Source organism: Equus caballus, chromosome 16 (assembly GCF_041296265.1).
Source record: "Equus caballus isolate H_3958 breed thoroughbred chromosome 16, TB-T2T, whole genome shotgun sequence".
Classification (NCBI taxonomy): Eukaryota; Metazoa; Chordata; class Mammalia; order Perissodactyla; family Equidae; genus Equus; species Equus caballus.
In genome coordinates, this window is record NC_091699.1 from 9,880,108 (window position 1) to 9,900,078 (window position 19,971).

The 19,971-nt window shown below is 53.5% G+C and overlaps 1 protein-coding gene across 1 annotated transcript in view; it reads right to left on the reverse strand.

Moving 5' to 3' along the window:
- The window catches only part of ALDH1L1 (aldehyde dehydrogenase 1 family member L1), a 78,349-nt gene that overhangs the window by 42,248 nt on the left and 16,130 nt on the right, over positions 1–19,971 (reverse strand). The window contains exons 2-9 of the mRNA XM_023619834.2: positions 18,508–18,657; positions 16,288–16,522; positions 14,623–14,788; positions 12,592–12,693; positions 11,737–11,826; positions 10,672–10,809; positions 8,123–8,248; positions 4,642–4,733 (exon numbers count right to left, since the gene is read on the reverse strand). Coding sequence (XP_023475602.2) covers positions 4,642–4,733; positions 8,123–8,248; positions 10,672–10,809; positions 11,737–11,826; positions 12,592–12,693; positions 14,623–14,788; positions 16,288–16,522; positions 18,508–18,634 — 1,076 coding nt within the window. The 5' untranslated portion in view covers positions 18,635–18,657. The remainder of the gene's footprint in view (positions 1–4,641; positions 4,734–8,122; positions 8,249–10,671; positions 10,810–11,736; positions 11,827–12,591; positions 12,694–14,622; positions 14,789–16,287; positions 16,523–18,507; positions 18,658–19,971) is intronic.

Genomic DNA, 19,971 nt, shown 5'->3' on the forward strand with positions numbered 1-19,971 from the left:
CACCTTACACCTGTTAGAATGGCTATAACTACCAAGACAAAAAATAACAAATATTGGAGAGGATGTGGAGAAAAGGGAACCCTCAAACGCTGCTGGTGGGAGTGCAAAGTGGTGCAGCCACTATGTAAAATGGTACGGAGATTTCTCAAAAAATTAAAAATAGAAATACCATATGACCCAGCTATCCCACTACTGAGTATTTATCCAAAGAATTTGAAATCAACAATTCCAAGAGACTCATGCATCCCTATGTTCATTGCAGCACTATTCACAATAGCCAAGACATGGAAGCAACCCAAGGGCCCATCAACTGATGAATAGAGAAAGAAGATGTGGGATATATATAAAATGGAATACTATTCAGCCATAAAAAAGACAAAATCATCCCATTTGCAACAACATGGATGGACCCTGAAGATATTGTGTTAAGCAAAATAAGCCAGACAGAGAAAGATAAACACCACATGATTTCACTCATATGTGGAAGATAAACACATGGAAGAAGAGAACAGATCAGTGGTTATCAGAGGGGAAGGGGGTCGAGGCTGGGCATAAAGGGTAAAGGGGCACAAATGTATGGTGACTGACAAATACTTATGTACAATTGAAATTGCACAATGTTATAAACTATTATGACCTCGATAAAATAATTTTTAAAAATATCAATTGCATTTTTTATGGAAATAGAAAAAACCATAAAATTCATATGGAACCACAAAGGACTCAATAGCCAAAACAATCTTGAGAAAGAACAAAACTGGTGGCCTCACACTTCCTGATTTCAAAACATATTACAAAGCTACAGTAATCAAAACAGTATGGCACTGGCATAAAGACAGACATATAGGCTAAGTGAACAGAATGAAGAGCCCATAAATAAACCCATACATATATGGTCAACTGACCTACAACAAGGATGCCAAGAACATATAATGGGGAAAAGATAATCTCTTCAACAAATGGTGCTGGGGAGACTGGATATCCACACGCAAAAGACTGAAATTGGACCCTTATCTTACACTATACACAAAAATAAACTCAAAATGGATTAAAGACTTAAACAAGGATCCGAAATTGTAAAACTCATGGAAAAAAACACAGAGGAAAAGCCTCATGAAATTGGTCTTAGCAATGATTTCTTGGATATTACACCAAAATCATGAGCAACGAAAGGAAAAATAGACAAGTCAGACTATGTCAAACTAAAAAGCTTCTGCACAGAAAGGCAAACAATCAACAGAGCAAGAAGGTAACCTATGGAATATGAGAAAATATTTGCAATGCATTTATCTGATTAAGGGGTAATACCCAAAATATATAAGAAACTCATACAACCTAATAGCAGAAAACTATTAAAAACTTTTAATTTAATCCAATTAAAAATAGGCAGAGGGCTTGAATAGACATTTTACCAAAGCAGACATACAGATGGCCAACAGCAACATGAAAAGATACTCTACACCAGTAATCATCAGTGAAATGCAAGTCAAAACCGTCATGAAATATCACCTTGCACCTATGAGGGTGATCATTATTAAAAAATAAAAAAACAAGTGCTGGCAAGGATGTGGGAAATTGGAACCCTTGTGCACTGTTGGTGGGGGTGTAAAATGGTGCAACCACTATGGAGAACGGTATGGAGGCTGCTTAAAACATTAAAAATAGAACTACCATATGATCCAGCTATCCCACTCCTGGATGGTTATCCAAAAGAACTGAAATCAGGATCTCAAAGAAATACCTGCACTTAAATGTTCATTGTTCACTATAGCCCAAAGGCGGAAACAACCTAAATGCGCACAAACAGATGAATGATTGAGAAAATGTGCTCTATACATGCAAGGGAATATCATTCAACCTTAAAAAAAGAAGGAAATCCTGTCACATACAACAACACGGTAACCCTGGGGGACACCGTGCTGAGCGAAGTATGCCAGTCACACAGCAAACACTGTATGACTCCACCTCTGTGAGGTGGCGAAGGCAGTCAGATTCATTGAAGCAGAAAGCAGAGTGGTGGTTGCCAGGGGCTGGGGGAGGGAGAACGGGGGTTTCTGTTCAACAGGTACAGTTTCAGTCATGAAAACTGAAAAAGTTTTACAGATGCTGTGCGACAATACTGTGCAGCAAGTACATTGTGCTTACGGTTAACAATACTGTAACGTACACCTAAAAACTTATTAAGAGGGTAGATCTCACCTTATATGTTTTTTACCACAATAAAAAAAAGGATACACGCTCTTAACTATTTACGAAAAGAAGAAAGCTTTCTCTGCATCCTCCACCAACCTCGGCTCAGAAGCTCTGTGCAGGCCTGGCTTGGCCTCAGGATATCACTCCCTTAGTTGTCTGAAATTCTTCCTCTTAGCATTACTTTTTAACAAAACACTGATTTTTATACTTCGCACTGATCATGTGAATAAGTCAGAGTGCAATACAAGAGGCCCGTAGACCCAATTTTCAAGCACACAGGCCCAATTTTGCCCTTTTATATATGTGGTAGGTTGCAAAACGGGCCACAGTGCTGTACCCGCTTTGTAGTCCTGGCCTCAGGATGTGACTGCAGCACCTGCCATCAGGTGTTGAGTCCATGTCCCCGTCCTGTGAAGCTGCACCAGCCCCATGACTTGCATTGGCCGAGAGAATGCAGTGGATAGGATATGCTCACACTCCTAAGATCCTCTCGCTCCTGGGACCCTGCCACCACTACATGAACTAGCCTGGCTGGCCCGGTCCAGGGGCTGTCCTAGACCAGCCAGCCCCCTGGGCCTGGCAGCTGACTGCAGACACTTAAGTGAGCCCAGGTGACATCAGCTGAGTCTGGCCCAGATCAGCTGAGCCCAGTCCAAACCGCTGACCACACAGAACCACGAGCTAAAGAAATGGTGTGGTTTTAAGCCACGATGTCTTGGGGCGGTTTGTCACCTAGCAAAAAGTAACTGGTGTGACACACCTCCCCGATTCTCATGAACTCACAGCTGCTCTTCAGCATCACCCCCTCCTAAGATCCTCCCAGAACCTCCCCCGGGGGGGCCGCGTGGACTCCTCCTCCTCTACCACTTACACGAAGATTTTCATCAAAATATCACTAAATAGGGGAGAGCCTGCAGCCTGGATGACATGGTGTTACTCCATCCAACCTTAGGTGGACTTTTCAATTTGGTCAGATGGCATGTGTGTTCTTGTCTCACCCCAGAGTACAGACGTGAGCCTCCTCCTCATTTTCTCCCTGCACGTCTTGGAAAGTCTCCCCTTGCATTCACAAGGGACTGGCTTTCACACATCCTCTCGCACCCTGGATGCCCTCCCTCGCCAGTGCACTGCTCTAATCGGCACTGCCCACGCTACAGCTCGACTGGTGGGACCAACATGCAGATCCTAGCTGAGTGTTTCTCTGAAACTCTTCTGCACACCATATTAATAACACACCCTTCCTTCTTAATTGTGCACAGGAATTTTTCTCTACTTGAGCTCCACAGAGTTTCCTTTGCACCTTCTTGAAGTACAATTAATCTCTCCCCACGTGTAGACATCTTTGCTTCTGCCTTCACAACACCACTTCCTCTACTTCTGGGAATAGCACTGACATTTCCCAAGGGGACAGCCTTCTTCCCTCTTTCCAGAGATGTGGGTTGAATGTAATCAACTCAACCTTTGACTCCAGAGGTGGGCACACGACCTAGCCTAGGCCAGTCAGAGACACCTCCCCCTGGCCAGCGATCAGCTCTTTGTGGGGCACATGCCTCCACCAGAGCCAGCCAAGTCTGAGTCTAGGACTCACGTGGAAACTGCCCAGAAGGTGACCCCCTCGCCACTGGTAACGTTGAAAAGACAAGAAATTAGACCAGAGCTACTGTGTAGCCATCTCGTCACTACAAGGAAAAATCCTGCCCCAAAGTGAAGCAACAGACGGTGACAATGTTAATGGCATAATCTGAGCCTTTGGCGTAGTCAGCTGTGCCCAAAGAAAGCTACTGTGGACTTTCTGACTTTTTGTTTGTTTGTTTGTTAAACCCGTTTGAATTAAGTTACTGCTGCTTGCAAGCACAGGCTTTCTAATACATCTCCCATCCTTCCTGTGTACACATTTCATACACGGTTAAATGGCAAGCAGGGCAATTCACAGGAAGTTGAAGAAGAGGTAACTAAATCTATGGTGACAGACTGTCCACAGGGCAGGAGGCCACTGACTGGAAAGTGGCAGGAGGGAAACTCCTGGGTGAGGCGGTGTCTGTATCTTGGTTAAGATATAACTTGTGTTATATGCGACACACATGTCACATAATATCTACATCATATACACGACGTAACTTGTGTGACTGGGTCTGCATCTGCCCTGTTTTCTGGCATCCACGCTCTCAGAGCTGTGAGCCACCACCTGGAATTCCAAGTCCCAGAGCGGCCACTATGACACCAGGCACCAGGCACCTTGGACAAGGACATGCCTGCCCAGCTGTCCCAGCTCCCACCAGTCCACTGGAAACCCCTCAGGCCCGCTCACATGGGCCCTTTCTGGAGCTCTGACCCGCACAAGATCCACAAGCATAACAAATAGTGGTCGTTGCCTGCCACCCAGTTTTGGGATGACTTGTGACACAACCACAGACACCTGGGACAGGACCCATCCACTCCTGGGCCTACCTCACAACATCCACCGACGCAGCCCCCGACTTGAAGAAGTCAGTGGAGTCTTGCACCTCCAGGATGTTGGGGAGAATCCGTTTCCAGGCACTCTGCAAAACAGGCCCGGGGAAAAACACAGTTCCCAGGGAGCCAGGAGTGGGCGTCCAGGCCAGAGCAGCTCCTGATGCGCACGGGCCGCCAGCGCCAGGATGGGCTCTCTGTCCACCCCAGAGAACCTGACAGTCCAGGAGTGACCATCTCCCTGGAAAGTAAGAGCCCGGGCCGCTCGCCTGTTGTCCTCATGCCCAACTCATCTTGACCCCAGCTTCCCTGCAGTCCCCACGCCAGTCCAGGGATGGCAGGAAGACGGACGTGCCAGAGCTCAGGGAGTGGCTGGGGACCCGGAAGGCAGGGCACAGGCGCTCCCCAGACCCCTCACACCTGGCCCACCTTGGTGCTGTTGTCCACGTGTGGGTGTCCCCAGCATGATCCTACTATGTGATGTTGCAGCGTGAAAGGGAGAGCAAAGTGGGGGGTGGTTCTGTGGGTGAAAAAGGGTGCGCTGGTGTGGCTCAGGAGGCCTGGGTCTTGTCCACACTAGAAACTAGCCAGTTCTGTGCCCCTCTGTCCCAGGACCTGTGGAGATCAGTGGTGCCAGCCAGCCAGCCTTGTGGACTAGTGTGGAAAGGGCAGTGACAGCTGAGAGGGCAGCACCCAGCCAGTCTCCCAAGGAGACCATTCAGCCAGTCAGGATGGGACAACTATTCTCTGGGTAGGCTCCTGGCCAGGCCTGTCAGGACAGGAGCCGGGAGGGGCCTGATGCTGTGTCTGAGCTCGAGGCCACAGCCAGTCACTGACCTGGATGAGGAGTGGGCAGGCCCAACCAAGACCAGCCCTCCGTGACCCCTGGCCCAAGCTCCTCCTGGCTCCGTCTTCCTTTCTTAGAAGGGTATCATGGATTTGTCCTTCTCATCTTCTGTGATCATCAACAGCCATGCCGAGCCACTCTCTGTACCCACTCCATTGCTGCAGGCTCCCCGGGCCTCCTCCTGGGTCCTCAGCCCCCAGCGATGCCCTTCCCTGAACCCCCAGCTCCTGTTTAAATCTTGGGCTTCCTCAGGGCCAACTGCTGCATCACCTCTTCCTCGAAACCATCACTGACTGCTCCGATGGCAGGGACTGCACTCCTGAGACTCCCACAGTCTGGGATCACTGGTCACCTGCTGGTGTGTGGACACGTCACCGCACGGCACCCATAAGATGCACCAGTCCTTATTGGATGCGTGTGGAACCTCTGAGAGGTAGTGTACCCCAAAGCCACACAGTCTCATTTGGGCCCTGCCTCAGCTCCTGACAAGCCGTGGAGATGCAGGCAGCCTCTTGATGCCTCTGTTTCCTCTCTGTGCAAGGGGCTAATAACAGCTGTGGGAGGAATCCTTGCATGAGGCAGGCAGAGCACTTGGAGTAGAGAAGGAGCTCAGTAAGTGCACTGTTTGTGCCATCTGCAGTGCCCGGCATGGCCTCGGCTCAGGAGGTGTGAGGCTGGGTTGGCCGCCCACAGCATGCCCCAGCCCACTGTGGGCCATTGGTAATTTCTGCTGAATGGAGAGCACGGGCTGACCCCTGCTACAGCCACCAGGCTGGGGCCTCTCCACCAACACAAGGAGCTGCAGCCACCCACACTGGCCTCTCCACCGCATTCGCCTCCAGACCACATCCTGAAAGAGCTCAGCCCAGCTCTGAGCAGCAGGCGTAATGATAACAATGCTCATAGGGACAAAGAGAGGCTAGGACGCCAGCCCTCAGCCTGGGCTCCAACCTCAGCACAGTCCTCATCAGCCATGACTCCCCCCCTCAGCTCCTCAGCTGGGAAGAGAAGGGGATGACAGAGCCTCATTCACAGAGTGGTGACGATAATTAAATACACGACTGTTCCTCAGTGTTTGGAACTCAGTGTAGAGGAGCTTAGAGACAACAGAAGGCTCTGCTTTCTTTACGACGGCTGTGAGCCTCGCTGACGGGCCTCACTGAGGTCCTGACAGGTGCAACAAGCCGACCCAGTGCAGACACGTTCTCTCCTCCCCCAGACGTGAGGGGGCGTCATTCTCCCTTCCCGCGGATGAGGGACTCAACGGCAGCATCTTCAGACTCAGGCTTGGCTTTACAAACACACAACCTCACACCATCTCGAGTGCCACTCGACTGTAAGCTCCAGAGCGGTTTGTCCAGCTGGCCTGTGATCCCAGGGCAAGCACAGGGCCAGGGCCACAGCCAGTGCTCCAAGAATATTTTTTTAATAAGTCGCCTTTTTCTACCAAAATTCAAAATATTCAGCTTTCAACTAAGGAAGTTCTTGGTGGCCTCTGGAGCAGTGTGAGCTCCTCGTGTCCCTCCCTTGTCGAGTCCTGCTTTCTGCACTTGTCATTGATGCCCCGTCACCCACGTGGCCACCTCCTGGCCCACCTCCCTCCAGCACGGCCTCCTCCCTGCGCTCCAGCTGCAGCGCCCTCCCGAGGCTCCCCAGCACAGGAGGGCCCTCCCCGCTCAGGGCCTCGGCACTCGCTGTTCCTTCTGTCTCGAAGGTTCTCCCCTAGATCTTCTCTCTCCATTTGTCTCATCTCAACCCCCACACACGCCCAAGAAGGCCTTCCCTTCTAAAGTTGTCCCCCAGCCTCCAGGGACCTGTTCTCACCCCCTTCATAGTACTGCTTCCTGTCTGAAATTATTTTATTCTTTTTCTTGGTTGTTAATTGGCTTTCTTCCCCATGAGAAGGGACACTTCATGACATCAGGAACATTGCTTATTGTCATATTCCTGGTGTCTGGCTTAGTGCCTGGCATTTGGTAGGAGCTCAGTATGTATTTCCTAAATAAGTAGCTGAATACACAGTTGAATGAGTGAACAGCTGAAAAATCCATCAGTGCCATCTGTTCATTAATATCATGGCTTCTAGGGAGAGGGAGATGGACGGAGGCAGCAAGAAGGGCAGGGAAGGTTCTGGGAAGTGACCACTGACTTGACTTCAGCTGGAAGAGAGTGAGACTCAGAGAGGGATGTGCTCTCCAGCATCACAGGGCGCAGCTGGACTGGAGCCCAGGACTGCCTGACTAGGATGCCTGTGCTGCTCACAGCACAGGATGCTCCCCCTGGGGGAGCATTTCTGGAAGGTTAGAGTGCACATGTTCTCACCATAGGGCCACAGGCTTGGCATCTGACTCTCAGCTAGTCCAGGGGCTTCAGTTTCATTTGTCCACTATCGACAGTGAGTGCCTAGAAAGTCAGACGCAGCTGGCCAAGTCCCAGGGCCTCAGTGGCAGAGGAAGAAGCAGCAGGGGACATCAGTAAGCCCCAAGACCAGATAGAACCAACTGTGCCTGAAGCTGGCACATACATCCACAGAGGGTACATACAGCCCAACACCAAGGAGTGTGACTCATAAAACACATGTGCAGTGCATGACCCACCCACCCAGATGGCAGCCCTGAAGGGCTCTCTCACCCGCACAGCCTCGGCGGTGACCAGCTCTGCCTCTGTCAGTTCGAGGACACTGCTGTCGGCTCCCTTGAAGAAGTGCGAGGCCAAGATCATCTTCCCATCCTCCAGCTGGATGTTCTTCACCAGCAGCTGCATGGGGAAGGATTCACAGGGCCTGTGGTTGCCCTCATGGCAGGGGAGAGAGCAATTCCACACAGAGCTGTGCTGGGCACCCCACCCGCTCCCTCCGACCCTCCCCAGGAGGCCGGCATGCGGAGTCTCAGATTAACAAGGAGGAGAGGAGCGGGGGGCACAGAGGAAACCACAGCTCATGCCCCCCCAACCCTCACTTTTCCCTGTCACTCACCCTCCGCAACACTCACTTTCTTTTTAAATGCAGTGATTTTATTATTTCTATAAAAATGACGCCTACTTATGAGACAAAAGTTGTTTAAGCCCTACTCTGAAAGTCAATTGAGAAAACCAATCACTCCGCAGCCAGGGCCTAGAGACCCCATGGGAACATCTGACAAAGGTCATCAGATGCCCCTCTGGGCAGTGGAGGAAGGACATGAGCAGAGGACATCTCTGTCTGACAGGAGTGGTCTATGAGGCCGGCCCCATAGCCCAGTGGTTAAGCTCCAGCGCTCCGCTTCGGCAGCCCCAAGGTTTGCTGGTTCGGATCCTGGGTCCTGACATGGCACCGCTCGTCAGGCCACGCTGAGGCGGCATCCCACACAGCAGAGCCAGAAGGACCCACAACTAGGATATACAACTATGTACTAGGGGGCTTTGGGGAGAAGAAAGAAAAAAAAAGATTGGCAACAGACGTTAGCTCAGGTGCCAATGTTTAAAAAAGAAAAGAGTGGTCTACAGGAATGGTACATTCTACACGTGCCTGACAGAACTAGGGCCAGGTTCCCTGCCTGACCCCCAACCTGGTTCCTTTTGAAAATGTTCTGGAGCTTTCTGTGAGCTAAAGCCCAGCCAGGCCAGATGGAAGTTCCTGAGAGAGCTTCAACCAGCAGTCTCCACCACGCGGCCTCCTCTGCTTGCTGCCCCACAAATGTCAGGGAGGACACAGTCAGCAGCCCCCCAGGCCCCTTGCGGCTGGTGCCCCCATCTGCCAGCCACTGCAGGGTGGGCTGTTAGTGGCCTATGCTTGCGCCCTCCTCCTCGATCACTGTTGGGGTAGAAGCATGGCTATGCACAGAGACGCCCAGGGGCTGTGCCTCATCGCCCTCCACCCTAGCCCAGGGCAGCGGAAACCACAGACTTAGTGACGTGAGGATACTGTGGACTGAGTGACATGAGGATATGGGTCAAAACCAGTAGATGCAATTCACACCACAGAGCCCGAGCGCAGGGTCAGACCGGGGCTGGACTGCTCCGGAACCCTTGTCTTTGCTTAGCATCATCCTTTGTCCTAGCCTGCTTCCCGTGTTGGACATGATCTTCCAAGAGTGCTCCCTGGATAAACCATGTGCCAAGAACTCCCACCTCAGATGCTGCTTCTCGGGCATCTGATCTAAGGAAAAATCACCTTCCAACTGCATGTATCAGTCATGAATCCCCAAAACACCCCACCACTGTGAGTCTCAGACGCTGACGGCAGTGCATGGCAGGACAGGCCCCGGGGGAGCAAACACCAATCCTGGGCAAGCCACTCCCCACTCCGCCCGCCGACGCCTCCCCTCTCGGCCCGTCCACATGTCCCCACTCCGCCTGCCTGTACGCAGTGATGCAGCCCAGAGGTCAGCACCCATGGGGTTTGTTGAAATTCTCAAAAGTGCTTGGAGACCCCTGCCTGCCCTTCTGCTCCCATGCCCCTGATATTCCGAGGTCCAGACCTCCTCGATCACGCATGGAATGAGTGTTAATGGTAGAGTACCGCAGCCAACTGGTGAGCCTTGGAGCCAGAATGTTGGGGTTTGAATCTCAGCCTTGCCACAGACTAGCGTGGGTGACCCTGGGCAGCTTATTTAAATCTCGGTGCTTCAGTTTTCTCTTCTGTAAAATGGGTATAATACTAATATATATCTCATAGGGCTTTTGGAAAATTAAATGTAATACATATAACTTGTTTTAAAACAGAAAGCACTCCATAATATTAGCTTTACTCTGAGGTACAGAGTCTGCTCATAGGAAGCAGAGCATGTGATGTGCCCAGCATGGCACCCCTGTTAAAGAGAAGGACACTGAGGCACAGAGGCTCAGTGACCACACCCGGTGGTGCTCGGACCACTCTGTAGGACTAAAACGAGGCCCCAGCTTCAGGGCTCCCTGGAGAGGGCCTCTCCCTGATTCAGACACCCTTGCGGGGCACCGAGCTCTGGCCCAGGCACCTGGTCAGGAAGAGCCAGGGGCTGGCCTTCCCAGAACAGAGAAGTGGGCTGTCCCAGCAGTTGGGGGCAAGCATGAGGTTTTCCGGACTCCTGGAGCCTGCGGTCTCATTTTGTCCTGTTTTCTCCAGAGCAGCCTGGGGTCTAACTGGGGGGCCTGAGCCTCTGGACAAGAGTGTGTGTGGCCTTGAGCCTACAGTGCGGACCTGTGACCAACAGCAGCGCCATTACCATTCTGTCATCGTTCCCGAAGAGCACGAGTCCATCTTTGGTGACCAGCCCCGGCCGATGGGCTCCTGGGATGGGCAGCGCCTCTCCCTCAGGCACCAGGCCCACAGTGTTCAGTGTCGAGTTGAAAAACGTCAGCTTCTGTCAAGCACAGGAAAACCAGAGGATGGTGGATGGGCAGAGGCCCCCTGCCAGCAGCCCAGGAAGGGCCAAGCAGGGCTGGGGAGCGGAGGGGGCCAGGGCAGCAGCAGCAGCAGGGCGCAGCTCCACCACTCTGCCTCCAGGGACACAAACTACCTGAGGAGCATTAGCAGCTTGGGGAGCCCTCAAGCTCTGTGTGCCCCAGACCCTTTGCACTGGTCGTGGCCTCAAACCTCAGGCAGACAGACCTGAGGAGAAAATCTGCTTAAGGCATCACCGAGTGAGGACACTTGCCCTGGGGATGTCACCAAACACTGGTCACTTTGCAAAAGGTCTTGTGGCAGCAAGGGCAGCAGAGAGATTCCCAGACACAGTCTGGGCAGTCGGTCAGTGGACAGGGCTTCAGATAGTCCGGGGCTTCGTGGAGGAAACGACTGCCCACCACGGGGCACAGATGAAGGTCCCTGCTCACGGTCCTGCCAGCCCCTGCCTGTGAGCAAGAGCCTGTGAGCCCCGGGACGCCCCGTCTTCAGCATCTGGCCTGCCCACTGCCCAGTCCCTAGCCAGAGCATGCTGCCCTACCCCCTTGGGGGGCCAAGTCAAAGTCAGAGTTGGACTTGGGTCTCTGTGAGCCCAGGGATGAGAGTCAAAATATTTTACAAGCGGTACAGCTCGACACCAGAGTTGCTGCAGGCCTGAAGGCCTCGAGCTGTGCTGGACCTTTACCCTTCAGCCACCAGGGGATCCCACAGATGGCAGAGAGGTCTCATGACCTGGGGGAGGGACCGAAGTGGCTGGAGACACTTGGGTGGGGCTGGGGGTCAGGGCAGTGGCTACTTGCTGACCAGCTCAAACATATTTTTATAGTTTTATGAACAGTGGGGCACACCAGTGCATCTAGCCCAATCCCAGCCACGCCAAACACACCTGCCCACAGGCCTCTGTCCAGGCACCTGGCACCTTGTCATTCCCACGGATCCAGTTATGAATGGCCTCTGCTGGTTGCTCCCAGTTGATCTGCAGACAGGACGTGTGCGGTCAGCTGGTCTTTCCCCACCCCCTGACCATCTGGACAACACCTCTGCCTTCCTCTGCCATTCCCTCCTGCCGTGCTGACCCCTGGACAGTGCGTGGACCCTGGGGAAGGCACTGGGAAGTCTACTTCCAATCAGACATGAGTCTGAGCCCTGAGGCCGGGCTGGGCCTCTCCCCGGGGCCCCAGTCCTGGGGCCCTCGGACCCTGAGTCTTTCACACGTAGGGTAAACTTCAGGAGGATTTGGGGAAGATCATGTTCTACTGTTGCTAAGATGGCCAAGGCCCGACACAGAGTCCCTAGCACAAAGCACAGGCCCATCCCATAAGACCCCCAGCAGGTTCTCTTCACCTACGGGGCCCACAAGCCCTGAGTAGAGATACAGCCCAGAGGCCCCCCAAGGCTCCCCTCCCTGCGACAGCTCCAAGGAACTGATTCTCTCTCAAGCCTCATCTCCAAGACTTGTGGCACTATGGCTGACCTTTCACATACCTCCGCCCCAGCTCTTCCCCCTGGGCCCTGCCTGCCCATCCTTCCTAAAGAGGAGCAGGGAGGAGCCAGACGGCCGGCTCCCTGCCACTCCAAGTGCCACCTGCCTCCTCCTCCATGGCTCTGCTCATGCTCCCCGACCTGGGCTGCCCTCTCGACAGCCTGGCCACCCAGCCCCAGCTCCAGCTTTCCCAGGACATCCTCTGCACCCTAGCCCTGCACAGGCAGGCTTCAGGCTGGGTGGGGCCCAGGCACTCACCTTGGCCGTTTCCTTCTTCTGAATGCCCTCATAAGTGGCTCCCTCCTCAGGCTGAGGGAGTCTGGGGGCTCTGCCCTCCGCGATCAGCCTTACAGCTTGCACCTGGGGAGACCTGGTCAGTCAGCATCCCCAGCGTTCGGACCCTCCCCCAGTCCCCGACCCTGGGTTCACACGAGTCGGGACCCTCCCCACCCTGACCAGGCTTGTCTGGCAAGGCCCCTGGCACACCAGGCCCGTGAAAGAGCTACGCCCAAATCTGACTCCAGCTTGTGCACAGAGGTCATGAAACCCGCCCTCTCCCCACGCAAGGTCTCAGAGTATTACACAGAGGGCCTCAGATCTTCTGTGACCTCAGAAGATTGTATAAACTGTGGTGCCCCGTACAGCTGCAGCACACACAGAAATTTCCATGTTTTCATCTAACACCTTCCCTGTCTTTTAAGGAGAACGGATGCTGAGCCCCAGGATGGGTTTGGAGGTCTGAGATTAAGCAGGAAGCAGTTTCTCTGTTAAAAGGAAGAGGACGGATGTGGGGTAAGGAGTGAGGGCAGAAGGAGAGCCCAGAGCCGGGCCCGCAGTGACGGAGGGCCTGCGGCAAGCGAGCGTGCCTGAGCCGCTGGGCTGAGGCGGGACAAGCGCGTCAGAAACGTGGCGCGGGCCTGCAGCGGAGGGCTCCATGGTGACGGCCGTGCTCTACGTCTGCTCTGTCCTACCCTGGCCACCAGCCACGCACGGTTACTGGGGACTTGGAAGGCAAGCAGTGAGACCAAGGAATTCCATTTTTAATTAGAATTTATTTTAATTCATTGAGTAGCCCCCTGTGCCGAGCGGCTGCCATGTCGGACAGCGCAGCCCTGACGGGTGGTTTCGCTTGTTTCAGTGGGATGTGCAAGGCGACCACTTTTTCTGTCTCTCTAATCAGATCTCCAGCAGGTCCATTTTGCTCACTACTTTTGTGAGCAAGTGGATTCCATGGGAGAGATTACAAAGAGGCATCTAGTTTAACACAACTTGAAAAATAAAAGGCAGCTGGCAGGAGAGAGGAGCCAAGGGCAAGGGGCAGCTGACACTCGTGTGGGGGTCACCACTTGTATGCTATGTGTTATGCTTACGGCCACCCCAAACAGGGAATGCTCTCCTCCTGGAGACCTTCTCCTGTCTGACTCCTGCCTGCTGCTGGAATCAATGAGAAGCTGGAATGTGTCTGCCTTTGGGCATCACTGGCTGGCATCCTCCCCCAGGACCAGCAGCAGCCCCACAGACACACCAATCCCTATGAGGTCAGGTCCCATGCGGCCTGCCAGCTGTGCCAAGCACACTGTCTCTGCATCGGTCATTCTGGTCCGTCCACCTCTGGTAGCAGAACCCTCTCCTGCAGATAACTCACCTGGGGAACTACAACTGGGCCAGCCTTCCCTAACCCACGGCAGGAAGCATGTGGCTGAGGCTGGCCCATCAGAGCACACCATCATCTGGCCAGTGATTGGCTCGTGGTGATCACATCACCTAAGATCAGCCAATCAGGGTCTTTTCTTATTTTTCATTCATGATTCTAGGGGAAAGAGGGTTGCTCTTCCACTAGAATTAAGAGGTATGAGCTTTGAGCCACCAGTGACTCTTTCCTCTCATTCGAGGGCAGCCAAGCTGAGGATGAAGCTAATCAAACAGAAAAGTGGAATCAGAGGGTGAAGAAACAGGGAGAAAGAGAATCCTAGTGACACGGCTTAAGCCTCTGGATCCAGCCATGCTGACTCCATCCCTGCCTTTAGTCTTCTCTATTAAAAGAGCTGAAAACTCCCCTTTTTAGCTAAATTTTTTTGTCAGTTGTAAACAAGACTCTCACCTAATACAACACATTATATGCTCTAATCCCGCCTCTTGAAACCCTGAAATGTGAGCTCTCTCCCTCCGGAATCCCGGAATTCGGGGCGCAGATTCCCAGCCAGCTCCGGGGTGGCAGGCTGGGTCTGGAGGGGGCGCTGGCTGGGGAAGGCGCAGAGGGCACGTGTGGCACCGCCGCCCCGCCCTTACCATCCCTTTGACGCCTTCGGGGAAGAGGAAGCGGTTGTACAGACTGCTCACGGTGTCGTCCGGGAGGACCTCACACTCCTTCTGGAGCAGAAGGTCCCCAGTGTCCAGGCCATCGTCCGCCCAGAAGATGCTGAACCCTCCTTTTTTGTCTCCATGAATGAGGGTCCTAGGAAGAAGAGGGTCGGAAGAGGGACACTCTGAGTCTGAGAGGAAGGAGGCCCCTGGAGGCAGCCCCTGCGGCCCTGCCACCCCCCAGCACACCCCCTTCTCATTCCGCCCCCAGGGAGGATGGACACCTGCTCTGGCAAGAGCAGGAAGTAGAAGGAAAATGGTATTTATTGACATCAACCATATGCCAGGTATTGTGCTAAAAGCCCTGCGTGCTTTTGGTAACTTAATCCTCCCAGCAGGTGGAAGATTCCCCTTTTACAGATGAGGAAACTAAGGCCCAGAGAAGTGAAGACATGCCAGAGGTCAGGGAGCCTGAATTCCGGCTTGACGACAAACCCGCTCTCTCTTCCCAGCTCAGATGTCTCCCCTTCTGACCACCCGTCCAATCCGCCCCACCCATCAGACACGCCATCCTGTTCACAGTCACGTGTCCCTGAACAGGGATGCATTCTGAGAAATGCACTGAGAGGCGACTTCGTAGTTGTGCAAACATCATAGAGTGGACTGAAGGGGAATAAAATTTGCCTCCCCAAAACATGCCTCTTTAATATGAGGATGATTTTAGGCTGGTTATTTTTAAGAAACAAAAGACTTTGAAAGTTTTTATTACTTTCCCCTTAACTGCCTAAAAGAATTCAGATAGAGAAACCCTGTCTCAGGAAGCGAGTTATCACAAGAGCATAACATGAACTGGGTGGTGCCAGGGAGGAACCTAGCAGAGCCTGTTTGCTGGGCTCCCCTCTCTGTTCTTCTGTTTCTCTGGCCAAACAAACACTGTTTTCCAAACCTTTGCTCCTTTCATCTATCTGTGCACTGCCTTCCTTCCCTCGGAAGGCCCTCACTCTCCCCACCCCCAACGTCTTCTTTTGTCTTTAACTGATGGTGGTACTTAAGGTGAGGGCTGTGGCCATTTTGGCAAGTTAGTTTTCCTGGGTTTCTCCCATGTAGACATGTCATTAAACTTTCTTTGATTTTCTCCTCTTATTCTGTCTCATGTCGATTTAATTCTTAGACCCGCCAGAAGAACCTAGAAGGGTAGAGGAAAGTTTCGTCCTCCCCTATGCACTTACACAGACCTACATGGTACAGCCTACCACACACTTAAGCTACGTGGTACCAATCCTATGGGACCACTGTCATATCCACAGTCCACCATTGGTGAAAACACTGTTACTTGGTCCATGATGGTGTTGTCACTTCAGAACTTATCATCTCAGACTATCTTGTTCAGGCAATCCTTTACTCGATCTCTATCTCTTTCCAAATGGGATGCTGCTGGGAGTACAGCAGTGGGTGGAGGTCAGAGCAGGCCTCCGGGCACACTGCCTGGGCTGGTGCCCCCAGCAGCCTCCCTGGTGCCCTCAGGTGAGCCCTTCACTTGCTCTGTCCCAGTGGCCCCGCTGCGGGATGGGAACACTGATGTGCTCACTTCGAAGTTTGCTGTGGGGATCAGAGTGCTTAGCGATGCTGGCCCCAATTTTTTCCCTGTCTCACCAGTTGATGGCCGAGGCCCCTCGGTGCCGGGGAAGCAGACTTGGGTGGTAGATGATGGAGCCGTGGCAGGGCGCGTTGATGATCTCCATGGGAATGAACTGGCTGCAGAAGGGCAGGACGTTGAGCTCGGCACCCAAAGCCTGGTATTTGGCCACGACGTCGGGCAGAGCCTGTCCTTTCGTCCGCCAGCGGGGAAACTTGAACACTGGCACACCATCCTTCTCGGCCTCTAGGCCTGTGGGACAGCAGGTGAGAAACTGACCCTCCTTGCACCCAGCTACACACAGCCGCCACCACCTTCCCAGCAAAGTGGCTCCTGGACCTTCTCGCCAGGCCTGTCCCTACAGCCTCCCTGCTGCCCCGCCAGACTCCTCTGGGCAGCACAGAGGGGACAGCACCAGCCAAGGGCAAGGTTTCTGGGACTGCTGTGCCTGGACTGATTTCTGCTGACTGCCAAGACGTCTGAGCACCTCCCTCTCCCAGACTCCTGTCTGGACCCCGACAGCTGACCTCTTCACCTCCCGCTGCTCCCACAGCCTCTCCATGCTGGTCACCAAGTTAGTGTCTCGCCACCCTTCTACTGCTCTTGATGGAGGCTGGGACCCTGCTGAGCTCTGCCAATAAGAGCAGCTCAAGGGAGACTGAAAAGCTGAAGGGGGATGGCTCCTCCTTTCTGTCGGGCTCCTGCCCTGGGAGCATCGTCTCGGCCTCACCCTTCACCCCAGCGGCAGCAGTGCCTTCCCAGAGCCGTTGTAGAATCAGTTTGCAGTTTTCCCAATACCTGCAGAACTAACCTCAATGTACACGCCCCCCCCCACAGTGCCTGCACGCCGGGGTCCAGCTCCCAGCCTACAAAGGCCCCTCCTCCGGCCCCGTTACCAGCACCCATGAGCAGTATGCCCTCTTTGCAGCACTGACTTACAGCCTCCCACCTTCCAAGTTCTTGGAGTTACAGCTTCTTCCCTGTTTCCCCTCCTCAGCGGTGGCAGCTGCCTCCCACAGTCACTACCCCAGTACCTGAGACTCCTCTTCTGCCTGCCCCGCCTTAGCATGGAGCAAACACGCCCTTGTACTCAGTTCTTTGTTACAGCGCCTGGCGTGATGTCTGGCCCCCCGACTGGACCTAACCCACCTTCTAGCCCCTCTGCCTCTGTGCCCCGTGTGCAGGCGTGTGAGGGAGGGCGGGATCAATGTGAGCAGACTGGACTTGCTTGCAAAAGTTGTCCCACTGTGACCAAGGGACTATTTCTGCAGGACATTTGAGGCCAAGGTCAAGTAGTGGCCCCAGCCCGGCTCCATCTGGGTCTAGGCTCAGAGGCTGGTGTCAGTGGTCACTTAGTGGCTAGGGGCAGGGCTCAGGCTGTGCTGGGGTCAGGCTGTGTCATGAGTCACACGGGGGTCAGGTCTAAGACTGAGGTCTGGCTAGCATCAGGGTGCCACTGGAGCTGAGTCCAGGTTCAGCCTGCCTTCTAGATCTGGAGAGACTCACTCCTCCTTATGAGCCAAACGCCTGTGCCAGGCCAGCCTCACGAGGCCCCTTTCCTGACCTGGGCTTCCACCCTTCTGCGAGCCCCACGTTCTGCATCCCTCAGGCCTGAGAAGGACCCGGGAGTGTCCCTGAAGGGCTGTTCATCTGAGCTGAGGCCCCTGAGTCCTGCTGAGCTGCTGGGTTTCCCAGCTCAGAGGCTAGTGATTCTCAAACTGTGCTCCTCCTAGCGCCAGGAGTGTCAGCATCACCGTGGGAACTTGCTGGAAATGCAAATTCACAGGCCTCGCCCCATCCCTCTGAACAGAAACGACCCACATGGGACTCAGCTCTCTGTTTCTCTGTCGCAGGTAGCAGGCTGCGCGCCCGGCTAAGAACGCTGACCCATGGTGGCTCCTGCCTGCCGGCCCTTGCAGAGCTGGGCACTGGGTTCAGAGAAGCCTGGAGCGGTCAGACAGCAGGGCTGGAGCAGCCCAGGCTTCTCCACAGCCCTTCTCCAGGACACAAACCCTGTCCCACAATCAGAGGGGGAGGAGGGTCTCCATTTTGTTCCAGAAAATCCCGGCAGCTGGTTGGCACCTGCTCAGGATTCAAGGTGGACCATGTCCAGCTGTCTCCAGGCAGGGATGCCCACCATCCTCCACAAGACCCTGCAGGCTTCTGCCCCCGCCCACTGCCCTCTGCCACTCACCTGCCTGGGCACCCATTCCCCTGATCCTGGGCCACCCACTCACCCAGAGGATCTGCCTTCCCATCCTTGTCTGGGACAGTGAACACGCCCACGACCTCATGGCCCTCCTTCCTCAGGTGGCAGTATACTTCCTGGCCAAACAGGCTCTGCCCGATCACCGCGATCTTCATGGCAGCAGGTGAGTGGGAAGGACCTGGGGACAGAAGAAGGCCACGGTGTTAGAGAGGGCTCGCTGGCCTTGGGGAGCTGGCCCGGGTCCGAGTCAGAGCAGCTGCATGGCCCTTGCCTGCCCGGCCCCTCGGGCCACCTGTGGGGCTGCCTGGGCGGCAGGCCTCTGCAGGAACACTGCCACCGCGAAGGTTCTACGGTGGGATTTTAGATACCACGGTAGGTGAGTCGGCTGGTGACTGTAGATTTAGGGATTCCTCCTTGAAGCCCTCCCTAACGGCAGGGAGCACTGGGTGTAAGTCCCCTGAGATGCATTTGAGCGTATTCCTGTAACTAACCAATTGTATGATCTCACATCAAGTCACATCAAGCCTGAGTTGCCTCATTTTTAATGAGAAAGATGCCACATCCCTCAAATGGCTTTGAGCCTACAAAGCAGGCTTATTCCCCTGAGTCAGGGAGGAGCAAGGGGCCTGGGGGCCTGCCCACTTGGGCCTCATGGAAAAGGCTGCCTGGGTGGACAGGCCCCGAGCCCTGAAGTCGGGGCAGGGAGTGGAGTGGGGTGCCCCGGGTTGGCCAGGAGGAAAGGAAGACATACGCAGTGGCATGCAGCGGATTAGGCGAGTGTCTCCCAAGTGCATCATTCATTCACCACACTCACAGCCGTGAAACCTGGTATTCACTTGATATATTCCTCCAAATTGTCCATTTACAAAAATATACATATTTCTCGGAAAATTTTATTAAAGTATTACATATTTCACACATACAGAAAAGTGTACAAGTCATAGGTGTGTAGCTCAACAGATTTTCACAACTGAACACACCCCTGTAATCAGCACTCAGGTGAGAAACGCTGCAGAAGTCCCTGAGCCTCTCCCACTCAGTACCCAACAGGAGCGAGCAGACTTTGAACAACACTGAATAGTTTGGCCTGCCTTTTTCTTTATTTTATATATGTGCAGTTTATATAAATGGATTCACACAGTAACGTTTTGTGCATTTTTTCCCATCAGCATTATCCACGTTGTCGCATGCAGTTGCACTGTGTTCATTCTCATTGCTCCCTAGTATTTCATTGAGTGAATGCAAATAAATGTGTTTATTTACACATTCTACTGTGGACGCACACGTGGATAGTTTTCAGCTGAAGGCTATTACCAATAAGGATACTAAAAAGATTCTGGCACGTGGTTCTTACTGAACATATGCACACGTGCTGTGTTTGTACCCAGGAGTGCGACTCCCGGCCACGGGTGTGAAAATGTTCAGCTTCAGCAGCTTCTGCCAGTTTCCCAAGGTGGTTGTGCCGATTTCCACTTCCGTGTGCTTTGCGTTG